Source organism: Chroicocephalus ridibundus, chromosome 1, assembly GCF_963924245.1.
Source record: "Chroicocephalus ridibundus chromosome 1, bChrRid1.1, whole genome shotgun sequence".
Taxonomy (NCBI): Eukaryota; Metazoa; Chordata; class Aves; order Charadriiformes; family Laridae; genus Chroicocephalus; species Chroicocephalus ridibundus.
This window is the reverse complement of record NC_086284.1, coordinates 211,196,090-211,216,872: the sequence shown is the minus strand read 5'-3', so window position 1 is coordinate 211,216,872 and position 20,783 is coordinate 211,196,090. Positions and strand designations below refer to the sequence as shown.

The 20,783-nt window shown below is 38.6% G+C and overlaps 1 protein-coding gene across 10 annotated transcripts in view; it reads left to right on the top strand.

The window, feature by feature from the left end:
- The window catches only part of SEMA3D (semaphorin 3D), a 145,952-nt gene that overhangs the window by 56,343 nt on the left and 68,826 nt on the right, over positions 1–20,783 (top strand). For all 10 annotated transcript variants that reach the window (XM_063323560.1, XM_063323562.1, XM_063323556.1 and 7 more), the window contains 2 exons: positions 7,190–7,350; positions 20,154–20,216. In XM_063323560.1, the coding sequence (XP_063179630.1) occupies positions 7,190–7,350; positions 20,154–20,216 (224 nt within the window). The remainder of the gene's footprint in view (positions 1–7,189; positions 7,351–20,153; positions 20,217–20,783) is intronic.

The window sequence follows — 20,783 nt, the reverse complement described above, 5'->3', positions numbered from 1 at the left end:
AGCAATATCCTCTCATCATTGAGATACTTTGAAAGGAATTTTGAAATAAAACTGAAGTGGAAGAAAGCAGATTTCAGTCAAACGACAGATTATTTACTCATTACTCAGGCTGAGGACCCCTGAGAGGTGAAGAGAAAAAAGGTAAGGTCGGTCCTGACAATCGAAAATGAGGAAATAGAGACGATGAGTCCATCGTTTGCACGTTCTGCCTTTCATTTAAAGAGGTGATTTAATTTGGCCTTGGAAACAACAGTGGTTTTGCTTACTTCGGCAGTTTTGCAAGAAAGATAAGCTACTTAGGAAGAGGGAACCTGTGCAAATCCACAGTCTTAGGTCTTCTTCAGAAAAACAAATGTTTTGCGCAAATACGTTTTCAGTTGTGCTGTCTAAAGTTAATTATTTAGTTTGGCTCTGTGAAGTTTGTGAGTTGAGCTTTTGCATTTTTTCACCAATAACTTGAAGTCACAAAGCAGCTTTTAATCACCTTTGCAATAATAACACTTTACAAGTTATTTGTGCAGCTGTTTCACTAGTCAAATTTATTTGCAGTTAAAATGCAATTAAAATATGCTTCCGTAAACATAAGCGAGAGTTGTTTAGTTTATGTTTTAACTGTGTGTATTTTTGGTCGTAAGCACCTACCTATTTTGTTTTACAGTATTACCATTTTTGCAGATTTAAAAAACACAGCGTCAGACAAAGACAGGACTGTAGATTGATTCTAACCCCTGGCTCTAAAATAGATGAACTAAATAATCTGCAGTAGTCTCAATTCTGATCTTGCAGAAGCACTTCCTTTCAACTGAGCTTTACTGATGTGAAAGAGAATCAGGTCCTACAGCATGATTTACTTTTTTTTTTAAATTTTTTTTTTCCTTTTTTTTTTTTCCTCTTTGTGGGTGGAGTAGCTGTTGTGAAGGTTATCTCAAGATAATGTGATCTGTCCCTTCCCGAAGAAAGATGTGACAAATGTCTTCAGAGCACTGCACAGAGAGAGCTAGTGCTTAGTTACCGTTGTCTGTAATGACGGTTCGAGAAGCATAGTGCTTAATGGTGCGACTTCAATTACTTATGACTTTTCTGGGTTGTAAAATGCTGACAGATTTGACATCTGTCAATAAGTATTTGCAAATAAAGATGTAGGAAACGTTAAGGTTGCTGAGCAGGCTCATAGAAGTGCTTGAAGCTCAAAGTAAAAATGCCCTGAAATGCCTTAAATCCCGCAGCAGAGTGTTCCTGAATTTTGGAGCGATCTTTGAAAAAATTCTCTTTCCCATGTCACCTTCCTAGACTGTAATACTCTCCTGGAGAACAATCCAATCCTAAAAGAGGAACAGAAGTGTCTAACTCAAAATATGTAGTAGAGGATTGGCTTTGGGGACTACTCAGAAAGAGAACCAAGATTTTAACACAATATTTTGCCAACAAGAAATCATGTTTTCTCAGTTCCCAGTAATCCTTATCCTTTTGGAAAGGCCCTGCTGTGCCATGAACATGACACTTTCCTCCAGGCCAAGTAAAATTCATTGTAGAGCAATGAGAGCCACATGGCATGCACAACAAATCATCATTGTCCATGGTGAGATGCAACTACACAAAATACAACTAACAACTAACTTGCTTCTTGCAATATGTAGTAGATGTTGGTGGTAGACTGGAACTATTCTCTTTGCCTTCATACAAATACATCTGGGGTCAATTGGATCTTTTAAACTCAGAATACATTTGGAATTAAGTAAATTGCTACACTGACATGTCTTTAACCCCAAAATTTAGTTGAGGATTCGCATAATACCCATGTAAATTGTCATGGGTATTTTCCAGTACATGAAAGGCCTTGCTTCTATCTGGAGGAAAATGATGTGACTTTTTTTTTTTTTTTAATTGTATATGAAAACTACAGAAATATACAGCCTTTAAATTCAGAGTCTTTCAAAGGTGTCATTAAATGTAGCTGTTTTGAAGCAGGTTGGGGAGTTCCCTTTCTGCCAATTTAGGCAAGGGCTGTCATTGCACAAATGTCTGTCACTGGCCACAGAGGCAATTCTGAGTCTTGACCGGGCGGTGCCAGGTTGCTGCGTGCTTACACCATGCCGGAGACGAGGAACAGCAGCACAGCCACCACATATGTGACCCGGGGCTAAGCAGTCTAAATACGCTGTATAAATGTAAATACATATTACCAGAACAGAATGACATTTTTTCATTTGAAGCCTTTATGCCATGGCTCTGCTGCTGGAGGTTATTTAAGTAAGCAATGATCACGCTGTTGTGAGCCAAGTCCACTGAGACACTTTTCTAAATGAATAAAAAACAGACACTATTCCAGTTTCTACCCTCAACAGTGAAATATTAACCCAGAAAGGGAGTTTGCTGAATATTCATTTAATCGCCGGACTGGAAAAAACTATTTTTCAGTAAAATAGCAAATACACGCTATAAACTGAGTGCTGAACATGTACTCGTGAAAGACCATCCCTGTAGCTAGCCTTGTTTCTGTGCATTTTGAGAATGTTGTTTCTGTATTAACCTGGCTACAGAAATGCAGTGATTCAAATCAACAGCCTGCTCTGAGCTTGAAAACCATTGAGCAAGAGTGCTTTTCACAGTAAATTTTTCCAGTGTAATATCTTTGGTGATATTAAATATATCTCACTGTGAAGGGCAATTTCAACCCATAAGATTGGATTATTTTGCTTTTATGGAGTGAGAACAATGATTAATTTGGCTGTAATTTAATAAATTCTCTGTTAATGTTTACTTGACAAATTTTATTAGGTCATGTTTCAGTTTTAATCTTATCAGTGACCACGTTCAGAGTCTTATTTCCAAGCTCTTTTCAATAGTTAGTAAATAACTGACCAAATCTGATTCTTCACCACTTTGCAGCTTGTGTTGTCATTTGCGTCAGTATGAAATCAGTGTGCAATGCTGTCATTTCAATCTGGGACATTTTACAGATGTTTTCCCTATGATGCAGTGAAACAAATGGCTGTACAAGGCACCGGGCAGGGCTCATTCCCACTTGGGCGTTTCAGTCATGAGGCAGCTTTTTCCCTCCCTGTTGTAGCTGTTCTAGGTGGTTTTTTTTACTGAGAAATACTAGAAGTGTTAAGCAATAGATGACAAATGTCCTTTTGGGATAGTCACTACAGAGATCGTTCCTTCCAAATACGAAAGAAATGGGAAGTAGAGAGCAGTCCCAGTCATCTCCTTTCAAGTATGTGGAGAATCAGGTCTACATATTTTGGCAAGTGACACACTTGCAAAGGCCCATGGATTGCATGACTCTAAGCAATGAAAGTGCTTCAGAGAATTTGCACAAACGTATCATTTATCCTTACTCAGATCAAATTCCTAAGGCTGGAGATGAGAAGGAATTTTTCCCTGATATTCTGCATCTTAGTTACCCGTGTCCCACGGACGAGTACCGCGATGTGACTGGAAGCTTGTCATCAGAGGAGATTTAAAAGTAGCAGAGGGTGGTATGGATTGCTCAAATGCAGTAGCCTGTGAAATTCATTAATCTCTCCTGTTTATTTATGTTATTGCCCGTGAATGACTAATTGCTAGATATTACTATCCTGTGTTCCTCTTCTTCCCTCCATCCTATCTATTAACTGGGACACAGAGCTGTTAAATAGGGATTTAATTGAGACTGCAGAATTAATAAGGCTTTTATTATTATATACCATGGATCACATAATCTAGTAATGCAGCCAGCTCTTATGTCACGGGTGGAGAAGAGAAAGACAATGACTCAGAAATGATGCGCTCTAGCAATGCTCAGCTGATAAACAGTATTTTAGAGATCAACCAAGAAGAATTTGAGTAGCCCAAGGGAGCTAAAACCTCATGCTGTGCTATGGTCACTATCAGAGAATCCTTCCCTAATAAACAGCTCCATCATTTCCAGTACCAAGAATTTCCAGTCAGAAAAAACAAGGGAGGAGGTTTGTACAGAGTATGACATCTAATGAAGATACATCTACATCACGCACAAAAATTAACAGTTTGACAAGAAGTGGCTGTCCTGTTAACAGAGAACCCAGTAACAAAAAAAAAAAAAGCGTCAGGAGGAGAACATCTTTATTTCTTATTGGGTGAAAACACACTAGTGGAGTGAGCTAAGCTTCAGAAGTTGTGGGTTGAGAGGGCTTTACTTTTTCCCTTTTAAAATTTGTATTTATTTATAACGGTATTACACTTCAGCCAGGCTATTCATCAGCCAGCTCTAGTGTAAGAAGTAGCCGGACAGGACTTGTGCTTTTATAGTACCATGCTAACCAGAAGTTGTTCCTAAGTGATCTTGCTGTCAATTAATAAACAGGTCTTTTAAAGTGTTACTAATTTAGCAAAAAATACCCTGACATCTCTGTCTTCACAGAAGATAGGACAGCGCTGGAGTAAAGCAGTGTAGTGCTTAATGTTAGATTTAATTTTTCAATGTGAAGTAAGATTTTTTTTTTTCAACATACTGCCAAATAAATCTTACCTAGGGGAATAGGAGCTGCAATACAAGGCAATTTGTTTTCAGACTGTACCGTAACAACATTCAGCAGTGAGCCAGACAAAACCACATGAGTGTTTGCAGAAGTGACTGAGCCAAAATATAATTGTCATAATTATATACTAGGTAGTCAGATTAATAATGATAAAATATTTTTTCTCCCATAGTGCTGTTTATTAGCCAGCAACAGGACTTAATCTTTGCTTTGCCTGTCACATGTTTTGTGAGAGATCTTGTAGAAAAAAGGTTGTTGGTTTTTTTTGGTTTTTTTTCTCTTTATTTTGTTCAGGAGTTACTCTGCAAAAAAAACTGGCCCTGATTTTCATCATGATCAGGAAGTGTAAATGACTTATGCTATAAATCTGGCCTCTTCAGCAGGAAGAATACATTGTCCATCCAGTGCCAGGAAAGGTGGAAATACCCTTAATTTTATATTCAATTCAATACAGGATTTACCTTTATGTCCCAAGATTTCTGCATAGTTTAGCTTGGAGAGGTTGCCTGTGGAAGAACTGATTCACATGTTTATTTTTGTTCTCCCCAAATTAATGACTCTCCAACAAGACTAAACCCTCGTTGTGCTCTTTTCTATATGTTGTTTATGTCTTCATCCAGAATTACATCCACAGACTCTTCATTAAGCAAAAGGTTACAGACTTTTTACTTTACAGCCTTTTAGCTTTTTTACAGGAGAAGCATAGATTCTTTCATTAGCTTCATAGAGAACCATGTTTTTCTTAATTACCTTCTGAAAGAGATCGGAAGCCACTATTAAATCACAGTAAAACTTAAGTGTCAAATTTGTGCTTTTAATAGGGAAAACTTCTTCTGCAGACAGGATAAGGATGTAGGAACAGCCACCCATTGCTACCTCTGTAAGGAAAGTAAAGACCTCAGGACCTTAGAGGTGTTGCTACTGGATGTTCCCTGTAATATGCTACTACATTGCTTTCATTTCAGTACTGTGCCATAGGGATGTACCTCTGCTGGATGGTTGTTGATTCAAATCTTAGTTCTCAAATGAAATGATAGTAATTGAAAATTTAATTGTAGCAATTCTCTACATTGCCACCAGAACTTAATATTAGACAAACTGACCTTATATCAAACTTTCTATACACATTATGGTTGTTATCTCCTTCCAGTTCTTCTCAAACATATGTATGGCTTAATGTCCAAGTGGAAATCAGTAATGAGTGGCATCCCTCAAGGGTCTATACTGGGACCAATGCTATTTAACATCTTCATCAATGACATAGTGGGATTGAGTGCACCCACACCAAGTTTGTGGATGACACCAAGCTGAGTGGTGCAGTTAATACCCTTGAGGGAAGGGATGCCATCACTCATCTAGTTGGACTACATGGTCTTTGAAGATCCCTTGACAGGCTGTATGAGCAGGCCCATGCAAACTATATGAAGTTCAGCAAGGTCAAGTGCAAGGTCCTGCACTTGTGTCAGGACAACCCTTAATATCAGTGCAGACTGGGTGATGAACAGATTCACAGTCAACCTGCAGAGAAGGACCTGGGGATACTGGTGGATGAAAAATTGGATATGAGCCAGCAATATGCACTTGCAACCCAGAAAGCCAACTGCATCCTTGGCTGCATCACAAGAAGTGTGGCCAGCAGGTAGTGGGAGGTGATTCTGCCCCTGTACTCTGCTCTCATGAGACCTCAACTGCAGTACTACATCCAGCTCCAGGGTTCCCAGTAAAAGGAAGACATGGACCTGTTCAAACAGGCCCAGTGGAGGGCCACAAAAATAATCAGAGGGCTGGAGCACCTCTCCTATGAGGACAGGCTGAGAGAGTTGGGGTTGTTCAGCCTGGAGAAGAGAAGGCTCTGGGAACACCTTATTGTGGCCATGTAAGAGCTTATAAGAAATATGGATAAAGAATTTTTACCAAGGCCTGCAGTGACAGCACAAGGGTCACCTGTTTTAAACTGAAAGAGGGTAGGTTTAGATTGGACAAAAGGAAGAAGTTCTTTATGATAAGAATGATGAGACACTGGAACAGGTTGCCCAGAGGGGTTGTGAATATCCTATCCCTGGGAGTGTTCAAAGTCAGGTTGAGGAACCTGATCTAGTTGAAGATGTCCCTGGCCATGGCAGGGGAGGGTTGAACTAGATGATCTTTGAAGGTCCTTTCCAATTCAAACCATTCTATGAGTCTGTAATACCAGCCACATCCAACCATTGTTTCCTGTTCCTAACTATTCTTTCTGTGATTGACCGTCTTTACTGCTTTATATGCACCAAATACGGTGAGATATTGATCTTTGATCATGTGTATCCATGACTGTGATGATATAAACATACATTAGTTTTCTTACAATGAAGGAAAGGTATAGCACATATTTTGCAAGGATCTGTGTTTTTTTGTTTCTAATTTCTGTCAAAGAATGTGATTCCTTCATGCCACAGACATAATTTATTAAGAAAATTTCATGCAGAAAAATGTTTTGTGAAAGTAAATATTACCCAATTTGGAAGTAAAAAACCCCAAAGAAAACCAAGGTTTACAGGAACTGTATTATGACCCTGGAAAGACATGCTCTAAAACTACAGTTATCTCACCGGCATGCTCCATGCTGGTTGCATATATTTATAAGAGACACCAATGAGTCATATGTAAACATTTTGATTATAAAGATTTTCTTCATTTTCCCACAGACTTGCTGCTTTCAAACAGCTGCATCCCATTCCTGGGCTCAACAGAGGGACTTGATTTTCGAACCCTGCTGCTAGATGAGGAGAGGGGCCGGCTGCTGATCGGGGCTAAAGACCACATCTTCCTGCTCAACTTGGTTGATTTAAACAAAAACGTAAAAAAGGTCAGTTTATTTTCTGCAGAGTTCATCTCATAAGCTGAATTTTGTTCCTTTTTCTCTTTTTTTTTTTTTTCTTCTCCCTTCTTCACTGTGTAACTGGCAGATTCATTGTGTAATGCTGTGTACCAGAATTTGATAATCTCACCTCCTATAGCTAGGCAAATTATCTTTAATTAACTGAATTTCTCATTGTATGTGACTCCTGTGAGACTGATGTCCTGCAAGAGGTCAGTTGCCTGAAGGATCCCGGCATTGCATTAAAGTAATATCAAAATATCAGCAAAAAGGCAAAAATGCAGCTTGGAGTGTTTGCTTCTTAATTTCTCTTGCCATGGTCAGCCTCCTCAAATAAAAGCCTTTGAAAGAAGATAACTGAAGATAGCTCTTCCCTTTCTTCCTGGCATCATGGGGATTATGTTAGTGTGATATTAAACAGAGCAGAGGCAATTTGAGTGGTTTAAATTGTAGTAAAAATGTTAGTGGCAATTTTAATATTAGCATTTGTATTAATATCTAGAATTACTAGTGATAGGAGAAGTTTCCACTGGGATCTGCTGTACTCCCTTGCCCATGCCCTATGACAATGTGTTAACTCCAGATAATAGGATGGCAATTTAGCCTTCAGTATTTCTAGCAGACACGATGAATTGGAGCTTTTGTAGGCACAATTGACTGCTACATGTAAAAAACAGATGCTTGCCCAGGAACGCACGTGAAAGTGGCTTTCCTGCTTCTTCCAGATATCCTACTTACTGAAGGAAATCTAAATTCTCAGCTGTGTTTGATATTTTCTTTAAGCACCAGAAGGAGGTTTTAAATTACTGTGTTCTGCTGTCAGCTCAGAAGAGGTAACTGACCCTGAATTAATACAACTGCAGCACAGGGGCTTAGCAGGTGGAGCAGGAGACTATTTTGCCCCATGTGTTTGAGTGCAACATTTGCTCTTATATAGAAGAGATAGAGTACCAGGCTGAATATCTTATTTCTTATTTTGACTTCTGCAATGCTCCATATGGCAGTTTCTTTAAAACTCAGGTTCTGAGCGTTTCAGGAAATTTCTTTCCTGGGATACTTTATCAAACACTTAACTTGATCTGCCATCTCAGTAGTTTACTCAAAAAACAGCACCTCCTCCAGTTTTTCAGACTATAGCTTGATTTCTGGCATGGGCTTGCTGTAGAAAACAAATTTTGTTTGTGAGAAAAGCAGATTTCTGTTTCTGTGGGACGCCGTGTACCTCCTGAGAGATGCTGAGTGCTGTCACCTCCCGTTATGTTCAGCGGGGCTTGATTAGTTCGAAGCTTTCTGGAGGCGGCAGCACCCTGCATGATCCGCCCCTCCGTCCAAGCTGGTAACATTTTCCCTTTAGCCAAACCGCCACTGATCATTATGGATGTTGTGCTTTCCAAGAAGAGCAGAACACAACAGACTGAGCCAGGAGAATCAGTCTGCAATCAGACAGTGCCATTTAATAGAGATATTGTAGAGCAAAGGCTCACTTTATATTGGAATTAAAATTTGCATTTGGTAAGCTGAATAGAGAATGTATGGCTACGTGGTAACCTGAAAGAAGGGAATAAAATTCAAACTCCTTGCATATCTGGACTGAAGAAATTATTATCTGCAAGTTCAAATGTTTCTAATTCTGAGTTTAACTATTCAGGTCATCTTTAACTTTTCAGACAAAACCCCAAGGAAAAGTGTATTTAAATAGCTAAAACTGAGTGAAAAGCTCTGTGGAGCATCCTGCTGTGCCGATTTCCATCTCTCTGTAAGCATTCAGCAACTTTATAAACTTACCCTCTTGGGTAAATGCCCAGGTAACACAAGACAATCTCACAGAAGCGTTTCTTTTTGGTTCCTCTGTGCTGGGTGGGTAGAAACTCGTTTAGGGAGGGAAGAGATGAGAAGAAGGCAGTTGCGTGAGTGGTTGTGTATAAATCTCAGCCACTGATGAGGTTTCGATGCTAAAGGATACTCTCCAGTAGCAGCGAAGTGTCAGAAAGTAGCGTTTGCCGGGGCTGTGTTTAGACTGCCCGTAGTTTGGGTTGGCGCTGGGCCAGGCGGCTCGCTTCCAGGCTTTCCCGGTGCGAGGAAACCACACATGTCGGGACTACAAGGGTCTGAAGTGTGTCCTTTGTACTCCTCTGGAGTAAGAGTCCTCTGGAAAAAAGCTATATCTGCTCCTACGCAGCCCCTAAAATGAGAAATAATTGATTAGAATATTAAGTTTCTGCCTGTGAGTGATGTTTTTATTAATGGCATTGAAGAAGGAGGCTTAAAATTCAGCAAGTTGAGGGGGGTGAGAGAGGTGTAAGAGCTCTGAAACTAGAATGCAAATTTTGCGTAGTTTGGGGTTTTCTGTCTTCAAAACAAAAGTGAACACGAACTGTAGAACACTCTATGCTGGGTAGTTTCTGATTAAAAAACCTCTCAGTTTCAGATATTGGTTATGTTAGGAACTACTGATACACCAAAAAGCCAAATCTGGGCCCCCAAAAAATTTACTCTCAGAAAATCCTCATCTGTGGATATAATTACTTGGCAAGATTATATTATAGAGTCTGTTGCTCTTAATTCAGATATTTCTGGAATGGTATTCAAAGAAACATCCAAAGCGTTTTATCCTTTTCCCTTCTTTAATGTATACATATATATCATTTAATAACTTCCTTTTTACAAACTAATTATTCACCTAAATTGGTTAATTTAACTTACATATATTAAGTTATGGCTTTATTTCCTGGTATATTTTTCCTGATGAAATAAATCAATAGTTCTTCTGGAGTTCCAATTTCTTAAATCACTGTAGGTTTTATTCAATTTATTGTGTAATTGGTTGAAAACTTCCTTAGCTGGCAGCTTGAAAAAATCCATCCAGTTTCCAGTGCTTGCAAACCTTATTATAAAACAACCGTAAGCACAACAGTATAATAGAAAAGTCCTCCATAACGAAAGACAAATGCAGAAAGCTAAAATGGTTCCACTCCCCAAATACCTAAAGCTTAGCAAAGGGTAATCATCTTTCTGTAACGGGGATATAATTTCTATGAGCTTGTCCTGAATAGAAGCCTCTAGCTCCTATTGCAGGAATAGCATTAGTGACTGCCGTTGTCTTTTCTTGAAAGATCCTTAGATGCCTGACAAGCGTTGCAAGCTATTTATAAACGGGAAGATTTGTGGTTCCTCCCTATGAGTAAAATAAAGATGTTCAGCAAAAGAAAGCAGAAGGGAGCAGCAACCTGTATTTATCGGGGCGTTGCAAACGTGGTCAATAAATCTGAAGGCAGCTGTGACCTAACCAGTGGAAGTGCAGTGGGAAACAAACGTGTTTAATAGCATGAGAGGCTGGAAAGCTGAAGAAATTCTATAGGAATCCTAAACTCCGTGATCCTACTGGGAAGATTACTTTGGTACATAGAATTTTCTTATGAGTTTGCCTAAAGCCTTTGTTATTTTACTCCTTGAACTAAACAAATACTAAATGCAAAATGTCAGCTGGGTAAACACTTGTGAAATAGCTGCAAAGAAACGGTGCGCCTTTCTGTAAGCCCCGTGCTCGCGAGCGGTGCAAGCAGGGTTATGTGTCAGCACCATTATCACTGTGTAATCCGCGGCGCGACCCGCCCATCTCGGCAGGAATAGGAATGCTATCAAGGGCTGACAAGCTTTTGAAAAGCTGCCAACCTGCAGGGGCTGTCAGTGCTAGAAGACACAGCCACATGTGGGCCAAATAGATAAACATGTCAGATCTCCCCAATAGCAGCTTTGGAACAAGTTGTTTTCATCTGCCCCAGTGTGTATTGGCACAGGGTCACAAATTATCGTCCCTTGGAGCATCCTTAGTTTGTAGTTGCTACTATTTTTTTGGCATTGCCAGGTGCAGCTGTCTTGTGACTTATCCTTTGATGCCCTCTTGTAGTGATTTGTATTTGTATTTCACAGTAAAAAATACATATGCATATATATATATATATATATCATCTGGGTAAATGCTTATGAAATAGCCGCAAAGAAATTCTGCACCTTTCTGTAACTCCAGTGCTTTCCAGTGGTCCAAGTGGGGTTATATATCCGCACTATTATCAATGGGCAATATTTGTAGTGTGACCCACCCGTCTCTGCAGGAAGGGGAACATAAATACAAATACGTACGCATATTTCTGTAAAACATCACCCTCGACATATAGGAGACAAATTTTACCTTCATTGTGCTGGAAAACCTCCTGTCAGTCTATATAAGCATCATCTCAATTAGGAATGAACCTGATGGAAATTTAGCCAGCACCGAAGGGAGGCTTTTGTTCTTGTCATCAGGCCAGAGCCTCAGGAATACACACAGAGTCCAGGATGTTTATTGCAGCCTTGAAATACAGTAACACCAAGATTGGTCCTTCCTAACCAATTATGTGCTGTTTATTCTATATGTCAAAGGAATTTAGCTTTCTGCCTGTTAGCAAAAGCTGTAGACTGTCTTGAGGGTGAAGATTTCTTGACCTGTCAGAAGAAAAAGACGTTCTAGCAAATATCAGAGAAGGCCAAACTTTTCCAAGTCACCTGGAAAACACTGAAGAAATCGAAAGTTCTGGAAGTGGGGGCATGAGGACTGGGAAAGTTTAGAATAAACCCATTGGAACTGGAGGAGGATGGTCATTAATCTATCTGTGATCACGTTGGTTTGTTCTCAATCTCTGTGAGTAGAAAAAGTTCCAAGAAAGAAATGAAGTGAGGCTGAGATTTCACAGGGGCACGGTTTGACCCTCCACACATGGGGAATTAGTTCCCAGGCGTTAAATGCACGCTGATGGCCCTGCTGTTGAAACCAAGGGAACTCTTCTGGGTGTCACAGTTCATAAGATACTCATTTCCATCTATTTTAAAGTGCTTCCCCTTCCTCCCAAAATTAATAGAAATAGAAACCATCTTATGCATCATTTGCAATAAAACAAGACTGTTTCCATGGGGGATCCATACAGTTTAGTGTCCTGTCCCTGAAGATGGTCAGCATTGGGCATGGAAGGAATAGTGTAAGAAGAAGCTATAATGGTACTTCAGGTTAGGGACTTCCAGAAGTCCTTACTAGCCCTTGGAGGACTCTTATCATTGAGCTATGTAACTCTTGTTTTGAAGCTCTGAAAACCTTTTGGAGTCCATAAAACCATTTGATAGACTAAAACTTAGGCACCTGTGTAGACAAGGCGGAAGCTTTTAACCAGTGTTTATAGACACAAAACAACAGACAGGGGCAAGATGTGAAGAAAGCAGTATGTAACCAGAATGACAGCAGTCCTACGTGGAAGAGAGTGTCTCTGTTATTTCCTTTTGCATTGTTGCCATAAATTATGTTTCTGTAAACATCCTCTGTCATTTTTATATTTTACCCATATGTTTAGGTATAAAGAACAGAATATCCTGCTCTCTGAAAACACTTGCTTGTATTGGGCTTTGACTTTTTCAAAGGTAGGATTTGTCTTCAGTCTGCAGTGATAAACATGTCAGGAGCAATGCCATTTACCCTAAAAATCCTGGTGTACAGTTTCCTTTTAGGAGAAACAGTTGGTAGTCAGAAGTTTGCTGTGGTTACACTGTGGAAAATGAAGTGTAAAAACACTGAAGCCTTTCAAGATTTAATCCAGTGTAAATGAAATCAGCATCTGGTCCATTTCCTTTAAGCTTTTACATATGCTCATAATGAACACATGAAAATGCACTTTTCAGAAAACGTTTAAGCACTGAAAGTGCTGGCTGCTTCTTAAGTTGTGTTGGGAAGCGGATCACAGTTTAAGAGGAGAGCTGTGGCATGTGGAGATCTTTGTCTCAGACAGATGCAATATAAAAAGCTGACTTGGTCCTAGTAAGAGGTGTCACTCTAACAGCCACCTGCCAAATCTAAGCTACCAGAAGTCTGTGAATGTTTCATCCAAATGCACAACTGTGACTTCCAGTGCATTTTACTCCCTGTGACAGCACTGAAAATAGTGCCATGCGCTGGCGCGTCCTCCAGTGCTGTCTATCACTGTGGATCAAACCTTCTATCCTCTCTTCCCCGCTGCCCCCAAGCCATATCAAATTATATCTTTCAAGAGATCTGGTTTTCTGCTACTTTGAAATAATTGGAGTTGGAAATTCCAGTCACGTGTCTCCCTGGATGTGTATTTTAAGTGTGGGAATTGTTGCGTCGGCTGTAGGAATACCTGTTGGAAGAAGGAAGGTCTGTGGCAGATATGAAAGTAAAAGAAATTTAAGAATACATTCCTGCCTTTTAGAGATCTCTAAGTATTTCTGAGATAAAACTGTTAAAAAGAAAACTAGGTGAAAAATCCTGGTCTACAGACAGCCTGGGTAGGTTTCAAATACAGGGAGAAAGTCAGATAAGGAACTTAGATGTATTAACTTCCTTTAAATGAAATTCCAGAGCACAATATAGTGGGGGCCAGTCACAAGAACCGGTTAGGGTAACCTTCCTCTTAGGATTTGTATATGAGAACAATCTGCCTAGTTCCCCATGCTGTGGACTTCCCATACCGCACACATGAATGCAACAGATGTGAGCTATTTAGAGAGCAACTGGTATACATGCGTGCTGTGCTAAAATCAGCTCATTTTCCCATTAATTAAAATATTCTTTGTTTTCAGCAAAATAATACTTTAAAAGAATGAAATTCTTTCTACTGTTTGTTGGGAAAATCAGTAAATTCCTAGTGCTTGCAGTGATTTTCAGCGGAGTGACCTGGGGTCAGTATACAGAAGCGACAAATGTCCTGGTTCTCAGGAAGCGATCCATGAACACACCCCCACTCTTGTGGTATTGGGGTGTGACATTTATGATATTGTCTTATGCAGCAGTGTGACAGCCTTATCATTGGATGTTTTCTCAGTGTTCCTTGATCTTACTGTTTTTCATTGTTTTTCATTTTTCACCTACGAGTTACTAAGTTCTCCAGGAGAAAAAAAAAAAAAAAAAAAAAGCGAGTCACATTATTGTTGTTTTACTGGCGGGAGAAATGAGACTTGACTGTCACATATAGTAGGGCAACGGCAAAACTGGGATTAGACTGTCTCCTGGTTTACTTTGGTGGATCAAGTTGCCCTCTTTACTGTACCCGTTTTATGGTCACATTGGGCTAAGTCATGAATCCTTTTTTTTTTCTTTTTCTTTTTTTTTTTTTTTCACACAGGGGTGTAGTTTCTCATGGAGGAGGGTTTCTCAGGGGGAGTGTATTGCATATGCCAGCGTGACAATGAGTTTACAGCTCAGTCTGGCTTTGGTCTTTGGAAGCTGCAGTTGGGACTGTCATATGGGGAATTCGCTCATACCAAGGAGCTTAAGCTTCTGAGTTATGGTCTATGTGATTCACAAAGCCCTCATGAGACATTTTGATGCCTAGGAAGCAGTAATTTTATTGCATGCCTTCCCTTAAGCATCAGTATAAAGAATATCTAGTATACACAATAAAACAAGGGAAGAAAGGAGGCTTTCTTTTGCTGCATCAAGTAGTTATTTAAGATCAGTGTATTTTTCCTCTAAGTGCTTCCACCACCTCTTATTCCTTCAAAATAGGAAGGAAGCAATCCCTTTCCGCACAGGACTCAAATTCAGTGAGTGAGTGTTATGAGATATGCTGATCAGCTGGTGTCCATCACTCCAGATACGGATACATCCTGCTGGTGCTACATGTACCACTAATAAAACACTTTGGTGTTTCTCGTACCAGAGACTGTGCTGATAGAGAAGTGCCAAAGCACGTGTGCAGCGTCAAGCACGTGAGAGGCTCCAGCGAAACCCCCAGGGCTGCTGAAAGCCATCGACCTCAATGAGACACTCAAGTGCTTGCTGCTGGCATGAGTGGGTCTATCTTGGGGCCATGAAACTGGAAGTAGTCACGTTGGTCAATTGGTCTCACTCCCTGCTATCACCAGCAACTACCTCATGTAGCAGTTATTCCTTTCATAACCTGGTCCAAATCTGCTGTAAGGGGCCTTGAGGGATACTTCATGCAACTTCTTTAGCAAGGTCGTCGCTACAGATCAGAACCTCGGTGGTCTGGTATTGCACATTTATTTATTTTTTACCTACAATCTATATTTATTTATGACCAGTATATACCCATTTCCTCTGACTGTTTATAATTCTGGTCTTTGTAGCCCTTTGATTCTTCCCCAATAATATTACCAGTCTTCATTTGTGTTAGTGATGGTTCCCAACTTTGTGTCATCTGCACATGTTGTTGCACAGTGCTGGGTTTCTGCCAAGGTAAGTGAAGGGTGTACAACATAGGATGAGCTCTGACAGTGTTTCTTGAGGAACTCCATGAGTAACTTTCCACCACAAGCTCTTTACTTATCACACCATTTTTTTCTTGTAATAATGGCTATTTTTGCCAGCTGAGCTAATCAGTTTCCATGTGGCAGCTTATGAAATACTTAACTGGAACCCTGATGAAGAGGAGCTCTACCACGTTATTGTGGTATGCAATTCAGCTATGTTATTAAAGAAAAGTGCAATATCAGGGCGGAATAATGGCTCTTTACCAAGTTACATTGTCTTTTGTACCATGCTACATATTTATTGGAAACTTACGTTATTCCTTCCCTAACTAAAAATTTGTTTTGAAGCCTTACAAACAGATGAAATAAGACCCATAGGCCTGCAATTTGCTTAGATACCTTGTGTTGTTCCTCTTTGGTATTGTGACAATATGCAATATTTTCCACTGCTTTGGGAAAGCCCTGTATCATCCCAGATTTAGTAATTTTATTAGAAATTATTCTTGGAAGAGATGTAATTTCATCCAAGTTTCTTTGGAATCAGAGTTCAGTGTTTTACTTTTGAGGCATCACTTCCCCTGAAGATTTGTAGTCTAATTGTTACTCTAGGAAAAAAAGCGCATAGAGAAAGACAGACACAGAAAGACGAGGAAAATACTCTCTTATAACTAGTATTGTTAATTCATGACAGATGGCAGCTGAAATGAAACTCTTAGACGTGAGTCCAGCTATTATTTATATATACATATAATGATTTATATATATCATCCATATATCAATTTATGTCTATAAATAATGTATTTCATTTTTTATAATTCACTCTTCCCTTTTCAGTCTTTTCTTACAGTAAAAATGTGTGTTTGGAGGAAGGAAAAATGTTGCTTTTAGAAATTACTCTGCTCCTGATCTGAAAAGGACCTTTGTGGTTTTTAATGTTTTGTTTTAATCAGAAATCAATTTCCAGCTACCCTTTAAAGTGATACCTTATCTGTCCTACACTTATGTACTACTTAATTTTGTACTCCGGGGAGGTTTTCTTTCCCTCTGCTAGCAGAGAAACGCATTAACTTGCATTTATTAGGAGATTTTAATTTCTTTCCTGTTTCTAAATTTAAGAAAATATTTGTAGAATGATTTAAATGTAATAGTAAGTTTTGTTTTGTTTTGTTTTGTTTTTTTTTAATTGGGCTATAGAAGATAAAATCAAGAAATCACAACAGTAGCTGACCTTTGGAATTTTGATATGGATATTTTGCAAGGAAAATAAACTGAAGATTAAGAGAAGAAAGTAATCCTGTTTAAATATATAGTTTATGTATTTCAACTAGTTACATTCTTCCCTTAAATTCAGTAACCCCACCTAGCTAGCTAGTCTAAGATTCCTCCAGACATTTCAGATACAGATGCGACCATGAAATATATTATATATATATAATTTGTAGTGTTTTTAAGATGAAATTATTATAGTATTACATGTCAGTGTTGTTGTCACCATCATTATATATTGTTTGGTTGTTTAGGGTTTTTTTTTTTCCTTTCTTTGAGGTTTTACTTTTTGGGGAATTTAGGAAAAAGACTTTGTTGAATAAGATGTTACCATTGTAAGTTCAGCATGTGCACTGAAAAAAATTATGAAACAAAATGACCAATTTCAAAGCATCAAACCATCTACAAGCTGAAAGATTTTAAATATAAAAGAAACTACCAGAGCATCTAGTCTTACTTTTTGCATATTGTAAAACTAAGTAACTTGTCTGAATAAAATACGATACTAAGACTTGATTTCACCCCCTACAGAAGAGTCCACACAGCTGCATGTAAATAGGCTTATGCATGTGAAAATTCAGTGAGACTATTTTACATGTGTAAGGTTACTTGTGTGTCAGTGTTTAAGGGAACCAGGCCTGTGGTACTGTTACACAGCATGTGATCTAATAAAAAAATAAGTTCATGCTTTCTACCTCAGCACATTGGCTCATTATTTATTATGTAATTTTCTTGACCTATTACAATTTAGAACTGACAGTTTCTGGGAACCTCTCATTTCTCATATGGAAACCTAATAAATATCACTTTAACTCCCCCATATATAATCACAAATTGATTTTAAAGTTGGATCACTTAGCTTCACTTTTCTTTGTCTAATGTGGCCATGTATAATGCTAAATGCTGAGGCCATTGAGTAGCTGGAAAGTAAAACAATTGATTTTTCTATGATTATTGACTGCGGTCAATTATCATACAAAAGAGGGTGTGTATATCTCAGCCTGACTGGTCCAGCTTGTACGACAAACTATTTCCCATGAAGGAATATGTACAAGAGTTAAGGGTAGATTTGAGTCCATTAATACGTGTGATGCTTTCAAGCAGATGTCTTCAAATGTAACAGGGCCTCCCAAAGCAGGGGTCCGGTTCTTCTGTGTAGTTGGCAAGGAGAGCTGGACGTTTTCAAAAGCCTACAGAGGGAGACCTTGTCTACCTTATTGAATACATAACTTTTGGCCAAAAATCTCCAAAACCCCTCAAAGATCTCTAGCATTTTCAGTTACTGATATAAGGATCTTGGGCAGAATTGGGCATAAAGTTTATGTACAAGAGAAGTGAAGATCAGATCTTAGCTCAAGTCTCGTTGGCCAAATGTATTTGGAGATCCATGTTCTTATGTTCCTCTGGCTGTTCCTTTTCATCAGCTTTTCTTCACCAGCACCTCTTAAGCCTCAGGCTTTCCTTCTCCTTAACCCAGTGGCACTTGGGACAGACCAGTGCTACAAGCAAGACCCCTCCACCAGTTCACTGGTGCTGCCTTCAGCTCTTCCCAATGGCTTTGCAATGCTCCTAGTACTTTCCAGCATTGTATACTGTGTAATCCAGACACGCTGGCATGGCTGATTTCAGATTGCTCTTTCGTACCTGGATGCTATCACGACATCATTCGAAGAAAATGCTCTGGGAAAGTAAAATTGTGCTCCAGTGCTGAGATGTTGTTATACTGCCTTATCTCTGACTTTAAGTAAATATTGCTGTAAAGGGTTAAGGTTTAAGTAACTTAAAATACATTATCTTTACTAAGAGCTTCTAATCAGAAAGGTAACTGTAAATTCACTTGAGAGGAAATTAATTTCCTTGCAGAAAGCCAATATATCCCTTTTCAATGGGAAGAGAAGAGGAAGAAGTGAAATAAAAAGACTGTTTCCAGATTGAGAGGAACACTGACTGTAGATTTTGGACAGTGATAAAGCCATTTGACACAGGACACTCCTTTGCTTTCCTTACCAGTGTGGGACTGGTAAGCCACATCCTACAAGGTGCCAACAGCTGGGTGACAGAAAGGGAATATTACAGCAGTTAACGTCTCTTGCATGTGGTAGAGTTGTGCATCCTTCCTTGGTGATGATTTTTTTCTAATGCATATTATAATAACCTTTTATTCCTATATATTTTACTATTTAAGATTTTATAATGTGTGATTTGAGACACAACACTACTCTAAAGCATCTGTGAGTACTAGTAAACTGCATCCTGGTACCTGGGACTTGAGGCAATTTCCTAACTAATATTTGCTCAAAAATCAGTGTGATTTGTCGTTATTATTCATCATGAGAAATGAGAAATGGTTATAGCTTTGTCTTGTCAAAATAAGAAGGAAAAAAGATCCATGTTCAGCATGGTGATTCTGTAAGATTTTATGTTTAGCTTCTATTTTGAACTTAATAGAATCAAACATATACTCAATAATACCCAGTTTTGACTGTTTAGTTGAAATCAATGAACCAGAACCTGAGCTGTTGTTTGTTGATATTTCTTCACTAACATAATTGGGGTTGCAGTTACTGATAGTAATTTGTCGTCTGGCTCCATCTACATCAAAACCTAGTTTATAGAATTCTGCAGTGCAGATGAAAGAAGAGAAACAGTTATAATATATGCTACCAATTATCTAAGGTACATGATTCTCCTCTAAACTTCTATGTCATTTTCTCAGTAAACTCAGTGTTGAAGAGTGACATTTTTAACCCGTGCACTATTGATTTCTGTCAAATGTACTCTTTGTTCTACAAATTTCCCTTGAGCTACCTTTAGTTTTTTGAACAATACTTCTTTTCATTTGAAAATTGGCAGTAACAGCTAAGTATTTTTTCATAATGGCTTTGACAAGTTCACTGGACCAAATGTATCAGAAATGTAATTTCCCTTGTTTTGCAGTCAGTTTAGTTTCAAGATGATTCGGCTCATCATGTCTTTGAGAAAAACTTACAATTCATAATGGTGACAAGGTGTGCTAGGCAGATCAACTAAGTACTTTTAAAAAGTATATATAGACAATGAAGAAATGAACAAAGAACAAGGGTTTGATTTAAAGCCTCTTCCCTTTTTGGAGTGGAACCCTGTATTCAAACTCATGTTCATTTTGGTTTACATGCAAATGCCTTAACGTGCATAAATCTGTTTTAACTGTTCATTCAAGGAAATAGTTATTCTGCAGTCATAGGACAATTTATAATATTAATAATGTTTGTCTTATTTTAACTATGTTACAGATTTACTGGCCTGCAGCAAAGGAAAAGGTAGAATTATGCAAATTAGCTGGGAAAGATGCCCATGTAAGTATGGAATATATTTTTTACTATTGCTGAGAATATTGTATATTTGTGTATTTCTTTGTAAATGCACAAAACGGATTAATAAGCTGCTGTTATGCTTTTTTCCTGAACTAATGAACTAAGTGTTTTTTCTTCATTTAAAAAAATGTTACACTTCTACTTTTTTCATTAAAAGTTAATACTTCAAGAAAAAAAATATTAAATATTGCAAGCAGCAATCATGCTAAGCCATTCTTGTATGTAATAAATGCAGTTGAGAGATGAATGGCCTTTCCTCTGAAATGTATCCCAGGCGATACTTCCCTGAAATCCTTTCTTTCCCATCAAACAGCTTCTTTTTGGAATATCCTGAATGTAACTTCATTATAATTCATTAACTAAACAGAGTAGCAGAGCAGAGTACAAATTAACTTAATTTGCAGACAGCTGCAGTTAAGGTTAAAACAAAATCTCAGACTCATTAGCTTTTCCCTGGAACCACAAACCCCCTTTAGGAAGTCTTTTTAAGAAGTGTATTTAAGGTGCATTCATATATACAGTAAAACTTTCGTATCTCTTTTGCGTAGC